The sequence below is a fragment of the Lathyrus oleraceus genome, chromosome 1 (assembly GCF_024323335.1).
Source record: "Lathyrus oleraceus cultivar Zhongwan6 chromosome 1, CAAS_Psat_ZW6_1.0, whole genome shotgun sequence".
Classification (NCBI taxonomy): domain Eukaryota; kingdom Viridiplantae; phylum Streptophyta; class Magnoliopsida; order Fabales; family Fabaceae; genus Lathyrus; species Lathyrus oleraceus.
Genome location: NC_066579.1, coordinates 309,060,548 through 309,083,119, shown reverse-complemented (window position 1 = coordinate 309,083,119; position 22,572 = coordinate 309,060,548). Strand labels below are relative to the sequence as shown.

The 22,572-nt window shown below is 34.8% G+C and overlaps 2 protein-coding genes and 1 long non-coding RNA gene across 3 annotated transcripts; all 3 read right to left on the bottom strand.

The window, feature by feature from the left end:
- Window positions 1-4,584: 4,584 nt before the first annotated feature.
- On the bottom strand, window positions 4,585-5,168 carry LOC127115707 (uncharacterized). The gene is made up of 3 exons (XR_007800848.1): window positions 5,107-5,168; window positions 4,922-5,017; window positions 4,585-4,821 (listed from the first exon to the last, which is right to left on the bottom strand). It is a non-coding gene; the product is annotated as an uncharacterized LOC127115707 (long non-coding RNA).
- Window positions 5,169-5,258: 90 nt separating this feature from the next.
- LOC127104454 (uncharacterized) lies at window positions 5,259-6,253 on the bottom strand. Its single transcript, XM_051041635.1, has 5 exons — window positions 6,242-6,253; window positions 6,113-6,184; window positions 5,737-6,032; window positions 5,462-5,644; window positions 5,259-5,373 (listed from the first exon to the last, which is right to left on the bottom strand). Exons 1-5 carry the CDS (start codon window positions 6,251-6,253, stop codon window positions 5,259-5,261), a joined length of 678 nt encoding a protein of 225 aa, XP_050897592.1.
- Window positions 6,254-8,903: 2,650 nt separating this feature from the next.
- On the bottom strand, window positions 8,904-10,640 carry LOC127115706 (alternative NAD(P)H-ubiquinone oxidoreductase C1, chloroplastic/mitochondrial-like). The gene is made up of 4 exons (XM_051047178.1): window positions 10,353-10,640; window positions 10,032-10,234; window positions 9,835-9,930; window positions 8,904-9,762 (listed from the first exon to the last, which is right to left on the bottom strand). Exons 1-4 carry the CDS (start codon window positions 10,429-10,431, stop codon window positions 9,757-9,759), a joined length of 384 nt encoding a protein of 127 aa, XP_050903135.1. The 5' UTR covers window positions 10,432-10,640; the 3' UTR covers window positions 8,904-9,756.
- Between the last annotated feature and the right edge of the window lie 11,932 nt (window positions 10,641-22,572).

The following is a 22,572-nucleotide window of genomic DNA, read 5'->3' as shown; positions in this document are numbered from 1 at the left end:
ACCTATATGTTTCTGAGAACTTTATTTTGCGCTGAGTATTTTGGTGCATTCCATTTATTTTTTAGGCATTTTTGTATTTGATTTTTGTTAATATTTGTCCTTTAATTTTTATTTTTTTAGTCAAAATAATTATTTGAATTAACTAGGATTTAATGAGTATTTAATTTGAATTTATTGAAAATAATAGATTTTTTAAAATTATTCTTTTTTTTAACTAACATGTTTTAAAAATAAAATAAAATAAAGAAATAGAAAATGAGAATAATGTGCTGATAGTACACATGATATTCCATTCACATCACCACTTTTTTCTACTGCTAGTGTAATTAATTTTTCTGCTACTTGGGTTTATCATTTAGGCAAACTACTTATGACTTTCTTCTTGAGCCCCATAAAATAAAACTACTCATGACTTCCTCTGGAGCCCTATAAAACCACCCTCGACAGACATCTCACATATAGCTCTTTCTTAAAAATTTCTTAAATCAAAAAAGATAAAATAATAAAAAGTTGAAAAAGAGATTTTCGATTGGTGGAAGTTCAATATAATCACCTTCAAATCTTGTAACCTCACCCAATTCAAAACATCATTTCCGCCGGTCCGACCACTTCAACAACAACAACCTACATCGGTTTCTTTCTCTCTTTTCATTTTTTTGTTTTGTTTTTGTTTCATTACTTTATTTGAATATGGATGCTGCTTTATCATGTCTGTGTGTTTTATTTGTTGATGAATATAAGCCTTAAACGGTTTAGGTTTGATTTGAGTTCATTATTCTATAAACTATCCATTCTATTAATTTTTTTTCTAATGTTGGAAAAGATATATTCATAAATAGTAGATTTTCTTTAAGTAAATAAAATGGAAAGTAATAAAGCATAATATCCTATAGCTACTAATGCATGGTTATCAATAGAATTTTATTTCCTTGATAAATAAATTTAAAGTAATTAATTTTTTATTTATTTTTTAAATAGATCACTACATATAGGTGTGCGTTAAATTAATTTGTATTCTATTGTGGTCTATTTACGGTTAATCCCTTAGCATGTCATTAATTTGTTACGAGTATTTAAGAAACTTTGGGTATAATTTGAGTTACTGAAGTTAGAGTTTAATAAAATATGTTGGCAAATTTATTGAAATTTAGTAAATAAAAAGGCTTTGCTAATAAAATAGAAGCAGAAATAAAATATTGAGAATTGTCGTGCTCTTTCAAGTGTTAGAATTGGAAATAACCATCTTGTATGTATTATTCCTAAGAATATTGAAAATCTTAGTAGTTTGATATATTTAGAAGTCGATAATAATAAACTTTCTGCTGAGCTAGTGTTGGAGTTTGTGCGGTATTCTATTTTTATTATTATTATTATTATTATTATTTTTTGCTTATTTTTGTTTTATATAATTGTTTTTATTTATTATTATTATTATTATTATTATTATTATTATAATATATTGTTAAATTTAAATTTAGAATATATATTTGCCTCTTTGTGTATGTATTTGTCCCATCAGTTATTTGTACCTCTTATTTGTTGTGAGATATTATAATTAATTTTGTATGCTTTTTTTTGTTTTGATCTTTATGTTTAACGCATAAATTGGATTGAATAAGTTGGTTTCAATGCAATCCACAAACAATGTAAAACATTTTGGTTGTTGTTGTCTTTTACTGCGTTGCAATTTCAAAGTTAAAAATTCAATTTAACTTTAGAAATTGCTTACACGCATAGAGTTTTGTTGACCGACCTCGGATAGGGTGATTCTTACCTCGCTTTACAATTGCTTAATATTGTGCTAAATTTCTTTTTAAGTTTAATTTCTGGTTTTTACTTCGAGTCCCTTGGCTTTCTCTTGGGCCTTCTTACAACGAGATTCTTTTTTTTCTTCTCGAACTGTCTTTCAAAACTTATATCATTTAATTATTATATTGTATTCCCATTCGACAAACTGTACCCCCACTCCTAAACATGTGTAATAAATTTACCGCTTTCATTTACTTTACGGTACTAGTTGATTGTTAACAAAGATTAAAATCAACCCCTTTAGAAAAGAACAAAAACAAACACTCGATCCAACGTCGAGTCTTTTTTCCCAAATCAAATCCAAATTAATTGCAAAGTCAAATGTACCCCCGCCACATCCAAACTATTTTCATAAAGTCATCTTCAGACGCTTGATCCAACGTCAAGTCGTCCCCCTATTTTCAAAAACTTTTCACAATAAAAATGGAAGAAACTGATTAAGTTTAGACTTTCTCTGTTCCGAATGTTAGGATACTGCTGTAGAGCTCAATGCAAACATTCGTCTTCCATATAAAAATACAATAATTACCAGAATTAGGTCATTTCTCTTATAGAAGAAAAAGATTGATTGGGTATCGACCTTCTCTTTCCCGATTATTTGGACACTGCTGTAGAGCTCTCTGTCTGACTAATCGTCTTCCGTTAACGAACTTTGGCCTAATTTGCCATACATTTTCATAATAAAATTTTGGATGAAAAGAGAGTGATTGGGCTTAGGCCTCTTCCTTTTCGAGCATCTGAGTACTGCAGTAGAGCTCCCTGCTTAGATGCTTGTCTCCGTTTAAAATCAACTCAAACTTATTTTCCGCCCTTGTGCGACTCCGAAAACATTCTCAGAAAAGAATATGCAACATCCATTTTGATGCGAAACAAACAAAGACTTCAGCCTCCAAGAGCGAGCAGCAAGTAAAGGTTTAATCGCTCAAATGTGATCCAAGCATCACTCTCTTTAAAAGCAATCCACCCAGTAGTTCTCTTTGGGTAGAACTACGTATGCCTTGAGTTCTTCATAGCACCTGGAGATACGTAGGAGCAGGATTGCGAAATCTTGTCAGGCACATTAATATTAAAAAACCTTAAGTTTTTCCTTTCTTTCTCTCTTTTTTCTCGCTCGATAACTAGAAGTTCACAAACGATATCACGCTAACACTCTAACACGAAACTAACTAAATGGGTCCCATCGAGTACGATGGATGTGAGGGGTGCTAATACCTTCCCCTTGCATAACCGACTCCCGAACCCGATTTGGTTGTGACGACCATTTCTTTTTGTTTTTCGTGGGTTTTATCGATATTTCCCCTTTCCCTCTTTGGGAATAAATAAAGATTGGTGGCGACTCTGTTTTGTTTATATTTCGAGCGTTCCTTACGCTTGGGTATTTTTCGCGCCGCGACAAATAGGTAGGTAGGTTCTCTCACTTATAAATGCTTAAATCTTCATATTTTCAATAAATATGAAACTATTATCCACACTACTCACATTTGTTACATTCTCAACATCCTAACCTCTAAATAAATTATGAAACAACTAAAAGATTCCAAATATACTGACACACCTCGTAAACTTATACATGAAGAATACTCAATGGAAGAATGTGTACAAATGGTTCTGTACGAAGAATGTGTACAAATGGTTGATACAGTAGTCTAACTATTTGGAGAATCCAATCACTCCATTCAATTTAAAGTGGAGTCAAAAGGCACTTAATTACATGATAATGAATGCAAATTTGTAAAGGATATAGGTCAATGGTATTCTCCTTAAGTGTGTGGGAAAGACAAAATTTCTCAAAATCATGGGAGATGTTTGTGAAATAGTTTGCATATCCCATAAGGAGATTTCCATGAAGTTGTTAACCCATAATCATGGATACAATTGGCCAACCCTAATAGAAGATTGCTTCCAATTTGATATGAGGTGCATAATACGTTAGTTGTACGCACTACGCCAAAAAAGACCTATGAGAGCGCTTTTTTTGGCCTTTAAAAGCGCTTAAAAGCGCTGCCGTAGGTGGCGCTGCTATAGGTTTTAGCAGCGCTTTTTGTTTACTAAAAAGCGCTGCTAAAGGTTGTCAATAGAGAGCGCTTTTTAGTAAAAAGCGCTGCTAAAGGTGGTATATAGACAACCTTTAAGAGCGCTTTTTACTAAAAAGCGCTCTCTATTGACAACCTTTAGCAGCGCTTTTGAGTAAAAAACGCTCTTAAAGGTTGTCTATATACCACCTATAGCAGCGCTTTTTACTAAAAAGCGCTCTCTATTGACAACCTATAGCAGCGCTTTTTAGTAAAAAGCGCTCTCTATTGACAACCTATAGCAGCGCTTTTTACTAAAAAGCGCTCTCTATTGACAACCTTTAGCAGCGCTTTTTAGTAAAAAGCGCTCTCTATTGACAACCTTTAGCAGCGCTTTTTACTAAAAAGCGCTGTCTTTTCCTCTAGTAAAATAACAAAACGCTGCCTTCAGTTTAAGCCTACCATTTCAACCTGTAATATTTTTTGGGAATAATCCCATAAACCTGTAAATCAAGCCTCTCTAATTCAAGCATTTGGAGTCATAATTCAAGCATTTGTAATTTTTTAAACCAACACAAGCAAACCAACACAAGAATGAACACATTTGGAGTCATAATTCAAGCAAACCAACACAAGGATAGATAGGCACTGAACACATTTGGAGTCATAATTCAAGCATTTGTAATTTTTTAAAGCAAACCAACACAAGAATGAACACATTAATCTATCCATGAAATTAAAGATATCACTAAAATTATAAAGAACTATACACAAGTCAAAACTAATATGTTATACGGCCTATTTGGAGTCATAACTAATCTGTTAAAAATATAAAGAACTATACACTTGCCAACCAGAAACCATTCTTCATCAAAGTATTCATGTTATTTTGAAACCATTATATAATTAATCTTTTCTCAATAAAATATTGACACAATTCCTCCTTGATTTGTTCCAACTGCAGTCTCGTGTAATGAGCACACTTGTATTCATCAAAGTACTACATAACAAAACATAATATGCATGATTTAGTTAAAAGTAATAAATAATATGAAATATTCGATAAATATTAAAACAAATCCTAAGTTATAAATCCATACCGTGATTGGAATCTCTATTTGATTCATATTAATGATTTCCCTCATAAACCTCATTACAAAGTATCCGCAATCGATACCGTTGCGCTGTAGAGGACACTACATAGAAAAATAAATAAGAATGTATAGTTATCTTTTCTTATCAAGTAGCATCACTATTATAAGCAAAATTGTGAAAATTAAAGTACCTGCACTTTTATCCACGTAATGTTGCTGGATTTAGTACGTGGTACTCGAGCTTGTCTTTGAGATCGGAACACTTTTATTGATCTAACAAAATAAAAACATATATTTAGAACAATCTCACATAAATATACACGAATATTTAGAACAGTCTCACTTACGTATCAACTAATTGCTTCATATCCGGATAATTTGTCCATTCACCATCTATCGAATTCAGAAAATATACCACTTCTTTTAAAGGATCAATAGCAAGCAACAACCAGTGACACCTATAAATTAAAACAAAAGTTTATATGGAAATTTTTTACGTAAAAGAAACAATTAAAGATTAGAATAAACTTAGAATTAAAATCTAACCCTGAATTATACGGCCAAAGATATAAGTTGTTTGTACTGCTGGCCATGAATCTCTTGACTAAGTACTCTCTACATGAATCCGGTTCCCTACAAATTAATGCTTTGTTGACCAGGGAGGAAGACACGAAACGGAATCTGTTTGACAATTGATCATTCCCGCGCATGAAATTGTCATACAAGAACCTTCAATAAAAACATAATAAACATTAGACTATTTTTATTGAAATGTGTAAATAAATTGTTCAAGTAATTAAATAATATATAGATCGGATTACCGGATGTATGTGTGTATAACACCGACGCCTAATTCTTGATGCCGAAAAATATGTTCCAGATCTTCTTTTCCGATTGTTTCAGTGCATGAATAACCAAAGATATCTTCCTCCATATCCAGTAAGCGAATAGCACCAGCTGTTGCCATATCTGATGAGTCAACAAGTGTTTCAAGAGATATCTGGTATCGAGGCACAAAAGCACCTTTTTTTGGCAAAGAAGTCACTGGAAGATCCCTTTTGTTTTTCTGTCGACTACCAATTTTCTGGCTCAGTTGTTGTGACCCTTGAGCAAATACCTATAAATCATATAACATAGGTAAATTATAAAATCATGCATTTTTTGATTCGGATCATATAATTAACACTTTCAATATACCTCTTTTTGTGATGCAACAGACTCGTTGTGCCGCGAAATCCCTTTATCCTTAGATGCGGGTTTTGTAGGCGTCTAAAATTACCATGTAAAAAAAATTAACTTAACGGTTCAGAATTGACATTTGAATACTAAAAGATTCATAGTGGTTTTTGAATTCAACATACCTCATCATCAATGAAAATGAGATCCAAGGGCCATGCAACAAATGATCCTATTGCATCTCGCAGGAATGTTGTCTCTGAAACAATGTCAGGTATCGGTAGCAACACATCCTTATCTAATACAACATCAACCGATACTTTAAGGTGTCCATCCGGGAGCGGTCTATGGTGAAGTAAATCTTCCGAAGTGTTGTGCACTTTTCCCTTGCCAACTAGGCGATAAGTCGGTGACGATAAGTATAGCTGACAAGATGAAATGCCCTAAACCAATAATAAATATGTTACTTTTAATGTGTATATATTTCAATTAACATAAATGTGCTATTTTAATTTCAAAATAACATATATAATTACCTCGGGAAATTTATTTTGACAATTGATACTGGCTTTCTCACTAGTTTCTTTCAACTGTGAACTGCACTTTTCCATACACCTATATCTCTCATTATCCTTTTGCAATTGAAGAACTTGCGCTTGTAATGCCTGCAACGTCTCCATCACTTCTTGATTGCTAGGATTTCTTCTCCTTGGATTCTTATACAAGGAAGTTGGAGTACAACCATGCCCTTTACCCCTCACCCGACCGGGATACTCAGGAACATTTAGTGCTCTACTAAGTACGCTCCTGTTCTCCTGGTCCTCAGCTGTGCTTATCGATTGAGATAGGGTCTCCTGAAATTCATTTACATATCGGAAATTATTAGTGGAGATAAAAAAATTAATTATATATTATTAAACTTTTGATTTAATTAAAGACACAATGTTCTACTTACACATTCATCATAAATATGTTGAACGTCATCCCTAACAGTTCCATCCTTTCCCACACGAGCTTCTTTCCACAAAACATGTGGCGGAAGTGATGTTGCGTCACTTTTCGTCTCGTCTAACTACGCATTGACACAAATAATAAGATAATCAATTATAACACATTGAGACAATTAATAAGATCGTAGCATTTTTGTATACTTATAATTTTTTCCTCTAAGCGTGCATATCCCAAACGCCCTTTTTTGTATGCATACGTGGGATTTGACGCTCTCTCGCGATTTGTGGCACTCACTTTCTTGAAATTTTCGTCTCTTCTTTGGGCTACAAAAGCAACCCATTCTTCTTCTGTAATGAAGATCGCATACTTCACTGGATATTCCGGATCATATTCAACAAATTTTTTTTCTTTGTCCTTAAGATACTTGTTTGTTAAAAACGTTCTCCACCCTCTGTGTCTTTTTCCGGCCAATTGAAGTATATACTTTTTTCGGATAGTTGTATCTTCAATGTTAAAAGACCTCTACGAAAAAATATTGGAATAGAGTGTGTTAGTATAAGTAATTTAAACACATTATCGTCAATATAAAGAAAATATAAACAATCATATATTGTACCAGTATCTCAGTCCAAATCTTATCTTTAGCGCTACCCAACTCTTTATTACTCCATCTTGTAGCAGTGATTGGAATGTGCATACGAACAAGTGTACCAATGTAGCTTGCCAACTTTGCAGCATTAGACCCAATTAGTTGGTTATCAGCATTCCAATTTACATTATATGTTACTGCTTTATCTCTATCATGAATGATACTCTTCATAATAGTGATGCCTCGTGTAATTTCTTTTTCTGAAGTATCATCAGGAGCATTTGCATCTTGTGAGTTTTCTTGATCACTAGCCATTTAACCTGTAATAAAGAAAAAATATAAAAATGAAATGAAAAATATAAAAATCCATAATCAATAATCCATATATATATATTGAATAATATAAAATGACATAGGCTATAATTAAATTTTCTTGAATGACATAGGCTATAATTATAACGCAGACAATCTTGTGAATTTTGTACAACCATTATACAACGGTTTCTCTGCATCGCTTACCAACCTCTCGAACATTTTGGGACAGTCCTTAAGATCTTCTTCAAGCGCTTCTGCAATCTCTTCGACTCGATCATAATCATATGTATCTGTGCAATCGTCGTTTGAAGCATAGGTCGTATTATACCCCGATTCAACATTCTCGTTACTTTTCTCACCATGCAAATTCCAACATGTATAACTTCTATCAATTCCATACCGTAGTAAATGCGATGCCAACTGAACCGCGTCAACCTGACTCCCATAACAGCAACTCAAGCAAGGACATGTCATTCGATTGGGGTCTTTGGCGTGCGCAATAGCAAACTTAACAAATTTCGATACCCCATTCTCGTACTCTTTCAACAATCGATTGGAATACATCCATGTCTTATCCATGGTTTTAACGCAAAGTAATTAGGGTACAAAACGGTATAACGCGTTTCTGTCAAAACCCAAAGTATACACGGAATGAATACGGAGCAAGAAAACACAACATATTCACGCAATTTCAGACAAATTCATCACAGTGTACCAGTAATTTGAGGAAGAAATTTACCTCGGATTTACCGAACAGCAACGTCGAGAAGGTCAAACTCACGGAAACACAGGGAATGAGCGCTGTACATATAAAACAACATCAAGGATAAGTCATAACGTATAAAACAATTCAAGAAACTTATATGATGCACATGAACAATTCAAGAACCAAGTAATCGATCATTCAAGAAATTCAATTCACAAGTAAGAACCAAAATATGAATGTAGCAGACAAAGTTATGCCAAAATATGAATGTACATTTTGAAGTTTAACTGTTCATTCAAACCAACATGTAATAGGATTGCCAAAATATGAGACATTGCTCTAAGTTCTTGACTTCGATAAATCCAACCCTAACTTTATGCAAATTTCATTCTCCATCTTTTCAGAAATGTCACACATTGCTTTTCAGAAAAAGTGCAGAAAAATCAACAACTAAGCCACAGTGCAAGGATATAAGCAAGATTTATAATGAGTGGTACAATCAACTTGCAAAATAAGAACAAAATATATTGCAGCTTACCATGATTCATGAGAGTTAAGCTCAGCTTGGATAAACAGTTCAATATAGCGCTTATAGCATAAGTGTTTATCATATAGTGGTTTTAGTATAAACTATTTCCATAATAAAAGATAAAATAAAGTTATACTATACTCTTATAAGCTATAAGTTGTTTTCATAACCTATCATGGAGAGCTTATAGATATAAGTTGAAAACATTTTATAGCCATGTCATAAGCTGTTTCCATAAGTTCTTTCAAACATACTCACAAGTGCTTATGTCAGGAGATAAATTTAAATAAGTCAATCCAAACATACTCCTAATCCATTCCTCACCATGCAATCATAACATATAATTGGGATTAAATTTAAACTCAGTTCCTCTCATCTCTTACAATCTAACATAATGCTCCACTAAATATAAATATAAGGAATATTCTAAAGAGTGTCATTAGGGAACTTGTTAAGGAAACTAATATAGGAGTAAGGCATTTCCACGTTGTTATATGATTCTTTTTTTTCTCTTTTGCTCCATTGATGAATGTTCTGTACCGAGACATAATCTCATCAAGAAAGATGCTCCTAAGTTATTCCTATCACAGATTTTGCATCAATTTCCACACACTTGAAAGAACTGAATTGAATTTGAATGTTCGAATACTCACATGTGGCTTTTTGTCTTCGGGCCACTGGAGTGATTCCAACCTTAAAGCAGTATATAAACCACCGAATCCACCACCTAAAATACACACTCTAGGCTTCTGCAAAACGTGAATCAGAGAATAAACATACAATTACAAACAAACTAGCAAACTCTATACAACTTCAGTATCCAAAATTAACAAAAATAACCATACGAAACCTTGTTATCAGGCCAAACGAAATCCGTGTGCGCCTTTACTGTTTCAGATATCTCATCCACAACACCTCCATTGACGCCATTTTTTCCAGAAGCAAAAAACCGCAACGGTAACCGTTTTCTGGTGGAATTTGGAAATGAGGATGGATTGATTCCCCTGCTTCTCCAGCTACTCGGAAACATCGTGCTCCATTGTTTCGCTCCACCTTATAGAAAGAAGAAGAAAAAGTGAATCCGATAGTGTTGAAATTTACAGTAATTGTTAAAATAGGAAAACGAAAACAGCGATAATTTGATGATTGATAGAAGAGAAATAGAGCATACGGTGAAAAGCGACTACGGTGGGTGATGCAGTTAAAGCAATGTGTGACATTTCTGAAAAGATGGAGAATGAAATTTGCATAAAGTTAGGGCAAAACAGAAAGACACGAAAACCTAACCTTAAAACGCAATGAGATTTCCAGGTATTGAATCCTTCTCTTTCGAATGCAGTCTCTTTCAAATTTGCAGTGTTTATCGTTGAGATTTCCAGGTACTCTGTGGAATTTTTTCCAGGGCAGCGAGAGCTTCGAACGAGAGAGAGTGAAAGAGGGATTTCTGAAAGTCAGGGATTTTGTAATATTAGATTTATTATAATTTTTATAAATGACCTATGAGAGCGCTTTTACCATGAGACCTATAAGAGCGCTTTTACCTTAAAAGCGCTTTCATAAGTGTGTGAGACTGAGACCTATAAGAGCGCTTTTACCTTAAAAGCGCTTTCATAAGTGTGAAACCCATGAGACCTATAAGAGCGCTTTTACCTTAAAAGCGCTTTCATAAGTGTGAAACTCATAGATGTGAGACTGAGACCTATAAGAGCGCTTTTACCTTAAAAGCGCTTTCATAAGTGTGAAACCCATGAGACCTATAAGAGCGCTTTTACCTTAAAAGCGCTTTCATAAGTGTGAAACTCATAGATGTGAGACTGAGACCTATAAGAGCGCTTTTACCTTAAAAGCGCTTTCATAAGTGGAGACCTATAAGAGCGCTTTTACCTTAAAAGCGCTTTCTTTACATAGGCGAATTTTTTTTCAAGCTATTACAGCGCTTTTTTTAAAAAGCGCTTTCTTTTTGGTGCTGCCAAAAGCACTTTTTGGCGTAGTGACGGTCTAACACTAGAGTATTAGCAAAAATAGTGCACCCTATAATCAAACCATGTTCTTTCAAAATGCATACTTTTATTATTGTAGCTACCGGCTTCTTAACCAAATAGCTAGAAGATTATCCCATGATAAATATAGGGCAAAAGAAGATTATTAATTTTCAAATGCATTAAATCGCATACAAGTTTAATCTACTTAAAAACATTTTGACTGATCAAGGAACAATGTTCACGGGTGGTTAGGTGATTGCCTTCATGCGAAAATTTGGAAATAAACATCTCATCCCCTTACTATAATATTTTGAACCATCATTGATTTAAGGTTTAATTCATCTTTTAATCCCTTAATTTTATTTATTATTTTACTTTGTCTCTTTAATTAAAAAACGTTACAATATAGTTCCTTAAATAGTCTAAGTGGTGTCTTCAGTTAATTTTTTTATTAAAAAAGTTAACTATTGTCTACGTGAGTATTGTTGCCTTTTTAAAATTTGATATGGTGTTTTGTTTGATATTTTTAAATTTTATTAATACACTTATTTTCATTTTTAATATATTTTACATTTTCTATATTTATTTACATTTTTAATATATTTTACATTTTCTTATTTAGAACAAATCCTAAACCACCACTTTCTTTCTCTTTTCCCTTCTTTTTTTCTCTTTGTCCTTCTTTCTCTTTGTTCTTTTTGTCTGTAACTCTTTCTCTGATTATGCCACTTTTCTTGTCTTCAAATTTTGTGGATATTTTTAGTTTGAAACTACTAATTTAGTCATTGATTTATTTTTTGGTCAAGAAAAACTTCATGCTTAATGTTGTTGATTTTTTAAATTTGGTGGTGCTAAAGAAGGTTCTTCAAGACAAGACGTACAAGGTTTTTGTTGATTTTTGCTAATTGAGTTTTGTAGCTCTGGTTCCCAAAAAGTAATTAATTTTTTTAGATTTTTCATATCTGAATTTTGAAGCATTGTTTCTTTTCAGATCCGATATTGCATCACAAGATTTCTTATTCTCAATTTGTTTTTGACTAAGCACGAAGGTGTATTGCACAAATGATCTTACTAGTTGGTCTAGGTGTTGTGATTTCGACCAATTTTCTTGGAGTTGTTTTGAAGGTATGAGAATCAATGTGTTTCGCATTCATCGTATGTATAACTTAAATGCCTTGAAATTGCACATTAGAACAAGAGACTATTTCTGCATATGATAGTTCTTTTAGAGGCTTATTATTTGCAGGTCTTGGTGGAAATAATTACAAAGCAAGTGAATGTTGCAAATGGAAGATCCAATGCAAGTGAACGATTTTGGTTAATACAATGTTCATGTGAGTAAGGGATTTGTAGCCCAATGTGAGTTCCATTATGTACCATCCATTAAGTTGAATATATGGTTTTAAATTCCATTGTTAGTTCCATTCTATACTATATTTTCCTTTTGTTCAAATTTAAGTTCTATGCTTCGAATGTAAAATCAACACATTTTTAACTATTAGTTGTTTAATTTTAAAGTGAATGTGATATTCTTGCTTTGATTCTATAATTTTTTAAATATTATTAGTGATTTATGAGATTTTTTAACCTCCAAAAATTAATCCCTTGCATTTTAAATTTGTTTTTTAATATATATGTTGAGTCAACAATGTACCTTGAGTCTTGTTGTAAAGTCACCTTAGCAGACTTAACGAGTTTTAATAAAAATTTGACGGAAAAGACCATATCAGCTAACGGAAGTGTTTTAAGGGACTAAAGTGTAATGTTTTTTAGTTAAGATACTAAAGTGTAACATTTTTTAGTTAAAAGACTAAAGTAAATCTTAAGTTAAGTTAAATGACTTGGTGATTAATTATGTCTTGATTTAATCAAGAAAAATATTAAGGATAAGGTGACTCGACCTTTCCCTTATTAAAAATTTGTTTTGAAATTAGAGTTTGACCGCGGAAATTTAAAGAGCTTTTAGAATGGATAAATAAATATAGATCAATGTTCGGAGGATTTTAAATGATGCAAAACAAGGATAAATTTCACCAAAAATATATTGAGAATTAATCCAAAAAATTTCAAACAAAGATATTTAAATGTAACCGATTAACTAAATTAATAATCTATGATTATAAGTTTCTATGCATAATCAACAAAAAGAGTTATTCAGAAGATGAGAACTAATTAAGATTTACGCTTAAACATTAAATCATTACTAATGGGAAATTAAACTTAACAACATGCACACTACTAACAAGCAATAAACCTAAAACATGCGGATCTAATAAAAAATCAAAGAGATAAAGTAAGAGAGATTGTACATCAAGATTTATACTAGTTCAATGTTTCTTTCTCTCTTGCACGTAATCTAGTCTCAAGTGGAAAGTCATCGGAACTTGTTGTTGTCTTCCATTATGACATATAATACGATGTCGTTTAGCACATACAATAATCACATATCAAAGGTTAAATACTTAGAAATTACTACTAAGCTAAAAAAAATATTTCTTGATTTTCCTTCAACTGTACATAATTCACAAGGCTGCAACAATGCCAAGACCCACGAGCTTGAAAAAATACACCTTCGCACATATCTCTAAGCACTCCAAGATCCCGTCCACTACCAAGACCCACGAGCTTGAAAAAATACACCTTCACACATATCTCTAAGCACTCCAAGATCTCATCCACAACAATCTTCAGTCGATTCAACCGACTATTGATCGCGACTTTATGAGTCGAATTGGGGTACTAACTGCAAGTGCACAGTTCTATCGCGTAGTTTTAAAAGATATCGATCCCACTAGGACTTATGAATCGATATACCGTTTTCTAAGGTTACTTCGTAAAGCTAAGGCGGATGATATTTTGATTGTTTCGGGGGAAAAGTTAAAACTAAAACTAGATCTAAATTAAATATCAATTAAGCGGATATCGGTATGTAGTTCGTCGTAATTAGGGAATCAAATCTTCGTTGGTTTCTTGGTTTTAAAATAAATCTTTTCAGTAGATACTATTGATTAAAAATCTTTTTTCAAACTCTCGCTCTGTTGAATAGACTATGACTTTATATTAACGTAGCTGTCACTTATTAGTTAAGTCCAAAATCACTTTTTGAAAACAATAGAATCCATAGAAACTCTTTTTAAGAAAATACTAATCGTTTAAACACCCTCGTCTCAAACTCTCGCTCTGTTGACTTAGATTATATAATTAAATTCAAATGCTTAACTCTCGTCCTCACATTTAACTTTTAAAAATACTTTTTGAAAAAGATTAGAATTTAATTAACTCTAAAAATTGCTTTCGCCCTGATCTAGAATTAATGTCCAATTTACACTGTCCAGTTAAAAACTCAAACTCTCGTTCTATTGATTTTAACTTCTTTAGTCTTTTACTTTCGTACAAAAACCTTGGTATTAAACCTGTAAATTGAGACCATAAAAAGAGTGATTTTATTTTTAAGCGTAATTAAATCAATTTAGTTTTGATTCCTTCATTCCGCTTACTTTACATACTGATACCTAAATAAATTAGCCAGACATGCTAAACAGATCTAAACAATCATCATGCTTAAGTAGAAACATCTCAGGCAAATAATGCAAATAAACAATAAAGCAGGGCATATATAAATTCAAACAGTAACTAAAGAACCTGAGTAATTAATAGCAGTCTTGAACACTCCACCACAGACAGGTTGGATTTGTTCTTGAATTCTTCAATCGGACAGGAAAATAAAAGTGAAGGAAAAAAACCTAGGGTCTAACGTAAGGTTAGATCCGGTAAAAGATACACAATAGTTTCCGGTGTAGAAACTATTGCGTGAAAAATTAATTAAGTGCTGAAAGATTGACTGAAAAAGAAAATAGAAATTGCAAAGAAAAGTAAAAACTATAAAAAATAATGCTGTAAAGTATGCTTGCACGGCTGGAATAGAAAAAGCACGAAGAAGAGAGAGCTGCAGGGTTTTAAGGAAGTGACTATTTATACTAGTCTACTTGTAACAGTTTCCAAAACTCTTTCCGTAAAAGTGGTCTTCACGTTTCCCAGGTCAAGCGTAACAATAGGCTTCAACGTGCCTCTGTTGCGCTTCTGAAGCCAAAAATATAGGAGAATGGTGTGACGTCCGTTACACCATGTGTTACGCTCGTAACACAAGGCAGCAGGGCGTGACGCTTGTCACACCATGTGTGGCGCTCGTCACAGGCTCAGCGCTAGTACTTTTGGGTTGGGCTTTGGTTTGGTGAAATTGCTTCTCTTCATTTCTTTTTGCACCTCATTTTCTTCCTTTTTCACTTGTGCTTCAAATAAGGTACCTGAGATAAATAAGAGGAAAAATACCCAGTAATATCGAATAAAATGAAATAAATCGAAACAAATAATAATACAATTTAATTAAATCGAGTCCAAAAATGTGATATAGTTTCATGTTATCAAACTCCCCCATACTTAGACCTTTGCTTGTCCTCAAGCAAGATAAAGTATAGAAATCGTTTTAAAAATTTGGCCAGATGAAATATCAAAACACACATCAATTCGTATAGGTTGCAGGTAAACCCTGTTTAGAAATAACCTGAGTCTAATCTTGACATCAAGAACTACCGTTACAACATCTGATAACTTTACCTCATGCAAATCAGTTTGAGTCATGCTATTATAACCAGCCTAGTTCTTTTACTCTTATTTCACCCGTTTTCATTCTAGCGAAATCACATTAAGCCCTTTATCGTTTTGCGCGCATAGTGGAGTGACCGGTTAGTGATTCTGATCCCCTTTTTAGCTTGAAGCTCTGGTACATAAGTCGGATAACTTCGTTTTTTCGGTTCATTGCAAATTGCGGGGGATCGGACCGTAGTCTGCCCTACCAAGTTCAGCACCAGATACCTGCTGAACCAACTCATAATGGATCTTTCGTATTATGCTTTCATATGATATACAGCCTTTAGATTAAATGATCTGGTAAGGATCACCTAACTTAGTTAGTGCATTTCCTGATATATATTTTTTTATTTTGGGAATCATTCACTTATATTCATCGGCCCTCCACGTAGTTTGCTATTAAGATGGTGCTGACTTCTTGTATAAACTACTCGGGGTTACTATAAAGTTAAAAGTCCAGGGACTTGTATAACAGGTACCTTTCTGATCTAACATGTTGAGGTTTGTTTAGAGCGTTGGTATGGTAATAATTTTGTCTTGATTTCACTCAAGTTTGATAAAATAAGCAACCTTTATATTTACTGAGTGTGTTGAATTTTTGCTATGGCTCATGAAAATTTGAGGGAATAGATAATAGAAATTTTCTCACACTAGGGACTTAATTTAGAATAAATATATATTATAATTTTTTTTTTTAAGAAAGGGAATAACAATGAAAAGGGAAAGATAACATACTTGAAAAGGGGAGATTTAAAGAACAAGGTTTTCCCCCCACACTTAAATGAAACATTGTCCCCAATGTTTTAGAGAAAACAAAAGAAATACAAAAAGAAAAAGAAACTAGAGTCAATGTTGCCTTCCGCCGCGTGTTCTTGGACCTGGTGATCTTTGACGTACTTCCAAATCATCAAACCTGCTGAGCAACTGAGCGAACCGCTGATCGGTTATTGCATTCCTCGCTTCCTGTTGTTGTTGCATCTGGCGCATCATCTGCATCACTTCGAGATTCTGCGCTTGCATACCATCGATAGCATCCATGATGTCGTCGTTGGTTGCTGGCCTTCTTCGTCGACGACGTCGTGAGGATGGACCAGCTGCATTATCGGAAGGGTTGAGCGGGACTGATTGTTGTGCAGGAACCTGATCACCCTGCTCCATTTCGGCAAACTCGTCTGAAGGCGGGTTTGCTTGTGTAGGCTCGGTGGCTTCGGGAGCATTCAGATCATAGATGTGGCGGTTGGGATTGGTGACATTTGTTAGGGCAATGTTGGGTAGAACAACACTTGGGACTTCCTGGTTGTTCACCATAAGGTAATACCCTCCGCCTACCCTGTTTTTGATTAGGCGGCTAGACCGACAGTAGCTTATATCCATCAATAGGGGTGGGAGAGATTGTAAATTCTGAAGTCGATCCCCAAGATTTAAGCCAAGTGCTATGGTGGTGATTAATCCACCAATTACAAAAGTTTGACGACCTCTAGCACATAGGGTGCGGATATGATGAAATAGAAAGGAGGCAGCGTTTACCTGTGTATCTGCTGCAAAGACGCAGTGGAGGAAAAATAATTCCTTGGCGTTGATTTTGCTGTTGTTCGGTCGCCCAAAAATAGTGTTTTGCAGGATGCGGATGAAGTACCAGATGGTTGGGTTATGTATATGTGAAGCAAGTAATACATCCCAGTTGTTGGTTTCCACACCGGAAATTTTTCTAAAGAGGTCGAAGGCGTTTATATGCCACTGGGAGTGCGGAGGTATCCTAGGGTGGACTTGACCTTCTACAGGGAATTGTAGCATGGTGCTCAATTGGTTTTGGGATAGGGAGTACTCGGTGTTGAACATGCGGAAGGTCGCGGTACCGTTTAAGTACTCGTCTTCACCGGTAGGAGTGTTGTACGAATAAGAACTTAAAAATTCTAAGGTGAGAGCGGGGTAGGTAGGTTGATTATGAGTGCAAAGAAAGGTTAAATCAGCCAGGCGGAGCATCCATTCTATACCTTGAAGTAATCCTAATTCTTGTAAACAATGTAAATCAGGATACCTGGTGGATTGGACGCCTCGCTGTTGGAAACGCTCAAACTGCTCCCTTTGATAATTTTCATCTTCGGATCGGAAGATGAGATTTCCGAAATCTTGGTTTCCCGCCATACCGATAAGTGGTTTGAAAGAGGTAATAAGGAGAGAAGGGAAATGAAATTGATTTTATAGAATGGTTTGTGGTGTATGGAGAAAGGTATGGTGGGTATTTATAGGAAAAATTTTGGAAGTTGGAAAGGGAGTGGTTGAAAAGTAAATAAATGTGGGTAAATGGGGAAGGTAAAAAGGTGGGATGGTGTAACGGTCGTGTCCCAACGGTTAGTAACGTTCACATAGCCAGACGGTGTCACGCTCGTGACAGGGATGTTACGGGCGTCACAGGCACTTGGTGTGACGACCGTAATGGATTGTGTGACGCTCGTCACACAGTCCTTCATGTCACGTACTTTGTTTTTATCATTATATATTATTGTTATTATTTTGTTATGCATATGTTTTATTTTATTTTGCTATTGTGATACTTTTAAATTGCCTTGCATGCTATTCTACTTTCATAATATATGTATATCTTTAATAAGTCATGTAGGTGGCAACAGTAGAGAGCATTATTGATAGATATTTGCATAAGTCATAATAAAGTAAAATAAATCAATAGCTTCATAAAATAATCATAATGTAACATTGGAAGATAAAAGCAAACATGCGAAAGAAAAAAACAAATACTAAAACAATTTGAAACGAAATTAATGAATAACCTAAACTAAAACTAAGTAACTAAGAAAAACAACTTCTATCCATCTGCATGATCTCTGGCTGGAGGAGCAAAGGAGTTAACACGATTTAGCAACTCGTGGAACTGATTTGTCATACTGTTCATATATCCCAGAAATTCTTGTCCCATGTTAGCTAACTCTTCTCTGAGGGCGTCCTGTTCTGACATCAAAGTCTGAATGGTGGTGTTATAATCAGCTCCGGGCACATGATGTCTAAGATCGGGTATTGCCGATCTTCGGTCGGGACAAGTTGATGAGGAGGATCAATATCATAATAGCCAGATGGTGTCTGAGGGTCAGATTCAGCATAAGGGATCTGGTCGTCACAAATCTCATAGTCCTGGATGGATTCAGTAGATCTAGCAGGAGAGTGTGTTGCGTTCAGATTGTAGAGCCAGTTATTGCGGTTATGAACACTAGTCCTTGGATTAGGCAGGGTGAATAGGCAAAGAACTTGGTTGTTAATTATAAGCTCAAACTCTTCAGACCCTAGGTTTGCTATAAACATAGTGTTGGAGAGGAAGGGTATACTCATAGTCGCAATGCCACAGAAAGGGCTTAAGTCAAGCATAGGCTGACGTAATCCGATAGCATTACCAATCATGGTTATCAATCCGCCTATTTGAATTGGTGCTCGTTCATCTTGGATAAGGTGGTCAAAATTTGCCAACATAAAAGTGGCACCGTTTACTGGACGGTTCTGGGAAGCACAAAATATGATGAAGAGTTCATCACGTGAAACTAAGGTACTGTTTGACTTCTTCCCAAATAAGGTGTGGGTCAGGATCTTATGGAAATAACGAAAGGCCGGATTATGTATGTTTCCAGAGAGAAACTCATGTTCCTCGGGATCGTCATTTCCAGTCAAGCTTCCCCAAAAGTGTTCAAGTTCTCTATATTCAAAAAGTTCTTCTTGGCTCACTGTGAATGTATCAAAGGAGGTAGGAAAACCTAAAAGGTTGGTAAAGTCTTGGATGTTAAATTGATACTCCATGTTGAACATTCTGAACTGAATGAAACCTCTGCTTATTCCTTTTCCATGGCTGGGTAGATAGATCAGATAACTAAGGAATTCTAGAGTCAATCTCCGATAAGTGACGAATTGTCTACGGATAGGAGTGGTTTCCCACCCTATTTGACTCAGCAAATACAAGACACTCTCTCTTAGTCCAAGGGCAGTCATTGCCCAATCATCAGCATACAAACTAGGTAGCATCTCTCTTTCTGCTAGTTCCTCAACCTTTGTTTCTGAGCTTTCCCTCTGAATTTGATACCCATATGATCAATTTGTCCCATCAGGTTAGTGTTAGCTAGAGAAAGGAAAAACAAGAGTTTTAGTCAGGATTTGGCCAAATGCCGAAAGAATAGAAGAAGAAAAATTAAAATAGATTAGGAATGAATACTAAATAAAATTTTAAAAGAATAATTAAGTAAGAAATGAAAATATAAATATTTGTGGGTTGTCTCCCACTAAGCGCTTTGTTTAATGTCGCAAGCTCGAGAATAAACTATCAAATATAATCTACAAAATTTGGGGGCACTACGTCTAAGTGCAGGACTTGTGAATCTTTAATGTTTTCTGTATGATGATAATGTTTTAGACGCTGCCCGTTTACGATAAACGGTTCAATGGATTTTCCTTTAATTTCCACCGCTCCATTGGGGAAAACATTAGTAATTTGAAAAGGACCTGACCATCTAGATCGTAGTTTTCCCGGGAATAACTTTAGCCTAGAGTTGAATAACAGGACTGTATCGCCTTGTTCGAAGGTTTTCCTTGATATGCGCTTGTCATGCCATTGTTTTGTTCTTTCTTTGTAGATTCTGGCATTCTCGTAAGCGTCTCGTTTGAGTTCTTCTAATTCGTTTATATCAAGGATTCGCTTTTCACCGGCGGCCTTATAGTTTAAATTTAGATTTTTAATAGCCCAGTAGGCCTTATGTTCCAATTCTACCGGGAGGTGGCAGGATTTTCCATAAATAAGCTTAAATGGGGTTGTCCCTATGGGAGTTTTGTAAGCAGTTCGATACGCCCATAAAGCTTCTGGTAATTTCAATGACCAATCTTTCCTTGAGGTGGTGACTGTTTTTTCCAATATTTGTTTGATTTCTCTGTTAGACACTTCCACTTGCCCACTGGTTTGAGGGTGGTAAGGTGTCGCTACTCTATGCCTTACGCCATACTTAAACAGTAGTTTTTCGAGTACCTTGGATATGAAATGCGATCCACCATCACTGACTACTATTCTCGGGACACCAAATCTTAGAAATATTATATTCTTAAAGAGTCTAGTTACTACTCGTGTGTCGTTTGTTGGAGAAGCTATAGCTTCAATCCATTTTGATACATAGTCAACCGTTACGAGTATGTACTTGTTACCGAAAGAAGACGGAAAAGGTCCCATGAAGTCTATTCCCCACACGTCGAAAATCTCTACTTCCAAAATTCCTTTCTGTGGCATCTCGTCACGTCTAGATATGTTTCCTGTGCATTGACATCTATCACATTTCTTGATAGCCGCATGCACATCCTTCCATATATTCGGCCAATAAAAACCGGCTTGTAGGATTTTGGAGCAGGTTTTGGATGTACTTGCATGTCCACCATAAGGAGCGGAGTGACAGTGTTGGATTATATTTTCTACCTCTTCTTCAGGTATACACCGACGGAAAATACCGTCGGGGCCTCTTTTGAAAAGTAAAGGGTCATCCCAGTAATAGTGTTTTATGTCATAGAAGAATCGTTTCTTTTGCTGGTAGGATAAAGTAGGTGGAACTATTCCGGCAGCTAAATAATTGATGAGATCAGCGTACCATGGTGTAACACATATAGCTAAGGTGGTTTCTACCTGTTTATCATCTTTATTTTCTTCCAAACTAGCTATAAGTTTATCGTACGAGAAATCATCGTTGATCGATGTTGTTTCCGGTTCCAGGTTTTCAAGTCTAGAGAGGTGATCTGCTACTACGTTTTCAGTTCCTTTTTTATCTTTGATTTCCAAATCGAACTCTTGTAGCAACATGATCCACCTTAGGAGTCTAGGTTTAGCATCCTTTTTTGTTAAGAGGTACTTGATAGCAGCGTGGTCGGTGTAAATGATTATTTTGGCTCCGACCAAGTAAGAACGAAATTTATCTAATGCAAACACTACTGCTAATAGTTCTTTCTCGGTTGTGGCGTAATTCATTTGTGCTTCATCTAGGGTTCTACTTGCATAATAGATGACGTGAAGCTTTTTATCCTTTCGTTGTCCTAAAATAGCGCCCACGGCGTAATCACTGGCATCACACATTATTTCGAATGGTGTTGAAAGAGTATATCTTTGGCAAATATTTTTGTATCGTATCCACAGAGATTAGGTGATATTACCGCCGTTCGATAATTCAAATGTTTTAAGTTTAGAAAGTAACAGGGTTGTTTTGTTTGGAGAAATATCTTGTTAATAAATGTTAACATAAACTATTAAGTGGTTTTAGACAAATATAAAAGCTTGGCAAGATTGGAGTTCACTATTTCAAATATCTATAATTCCCTATGACGAATAATTAGATTCAAGATTATTGATGATGTTCAAATATCCTCTCAAAGTCATTTATGTCTAAATGATATCGTGATAGTTATTATATTGATCCTTAGACGATCTCTCCACCTAACTATCAATATAGCAACCTTTAATGTTCAATATCAAAGAATAGTAATGAATAAATCTATCTCTACAACTTATTCATTACTTGAAAATCTGTTTTATGTCTAAACTCGAGTAATCTCTCTCGACAACTACTCAAATCTGGTTTTCAAAGTAAAGCAAAAACAGTTCCAATACATCAACAATCTTTGTCTCATATATAAATCAAAGTGAATACATAGATAGATGAGAATAGCTACTACCTCCAATCTTGACAAAAGGGAATTTAGCTCCTCATCACCATTGTTACAAAGCAGAAAGTTTTAGCA

Coding starts and splice junctions, on each gene's coding strand:
- LOC127104454 (XM_051041635.1), bottom strand. Junction 6,033..6,112: donor CTGTTGCATCACAAAAAGAG/GTATATTGAAAG, acceptor TATGATTTATAG/GTATTTGCTCAAGGGTCACA. Junction 5,645..5,736: donor GTTATACACACATACATCCG/GTAATCCGATCT, acceptor TTTTTATTGAAG/GTTCTTGTATGACAATTTCA.
- LOC127115706 (XM_051047178.1), bottom strand. CDS start 10,431: ATGCAAATTTCATTCTCCATCTTTTCAGAAATGTCACACATTGCTTTA. Junction 10,235..10,352: donor CACCGTAGTCGCTTTTCACC/GTATGCTCTATT, acceptor TCTTTCTATAAG/GTGGAGCGAAACAATGGAGC. Junction 9,931..10,031: donor TCGTTTGGCCTGATAACAAG/GTTTCGTATGGT, acceptor CACGTTTTGCAG/AAGCCTAGAGTGTGTATTTT.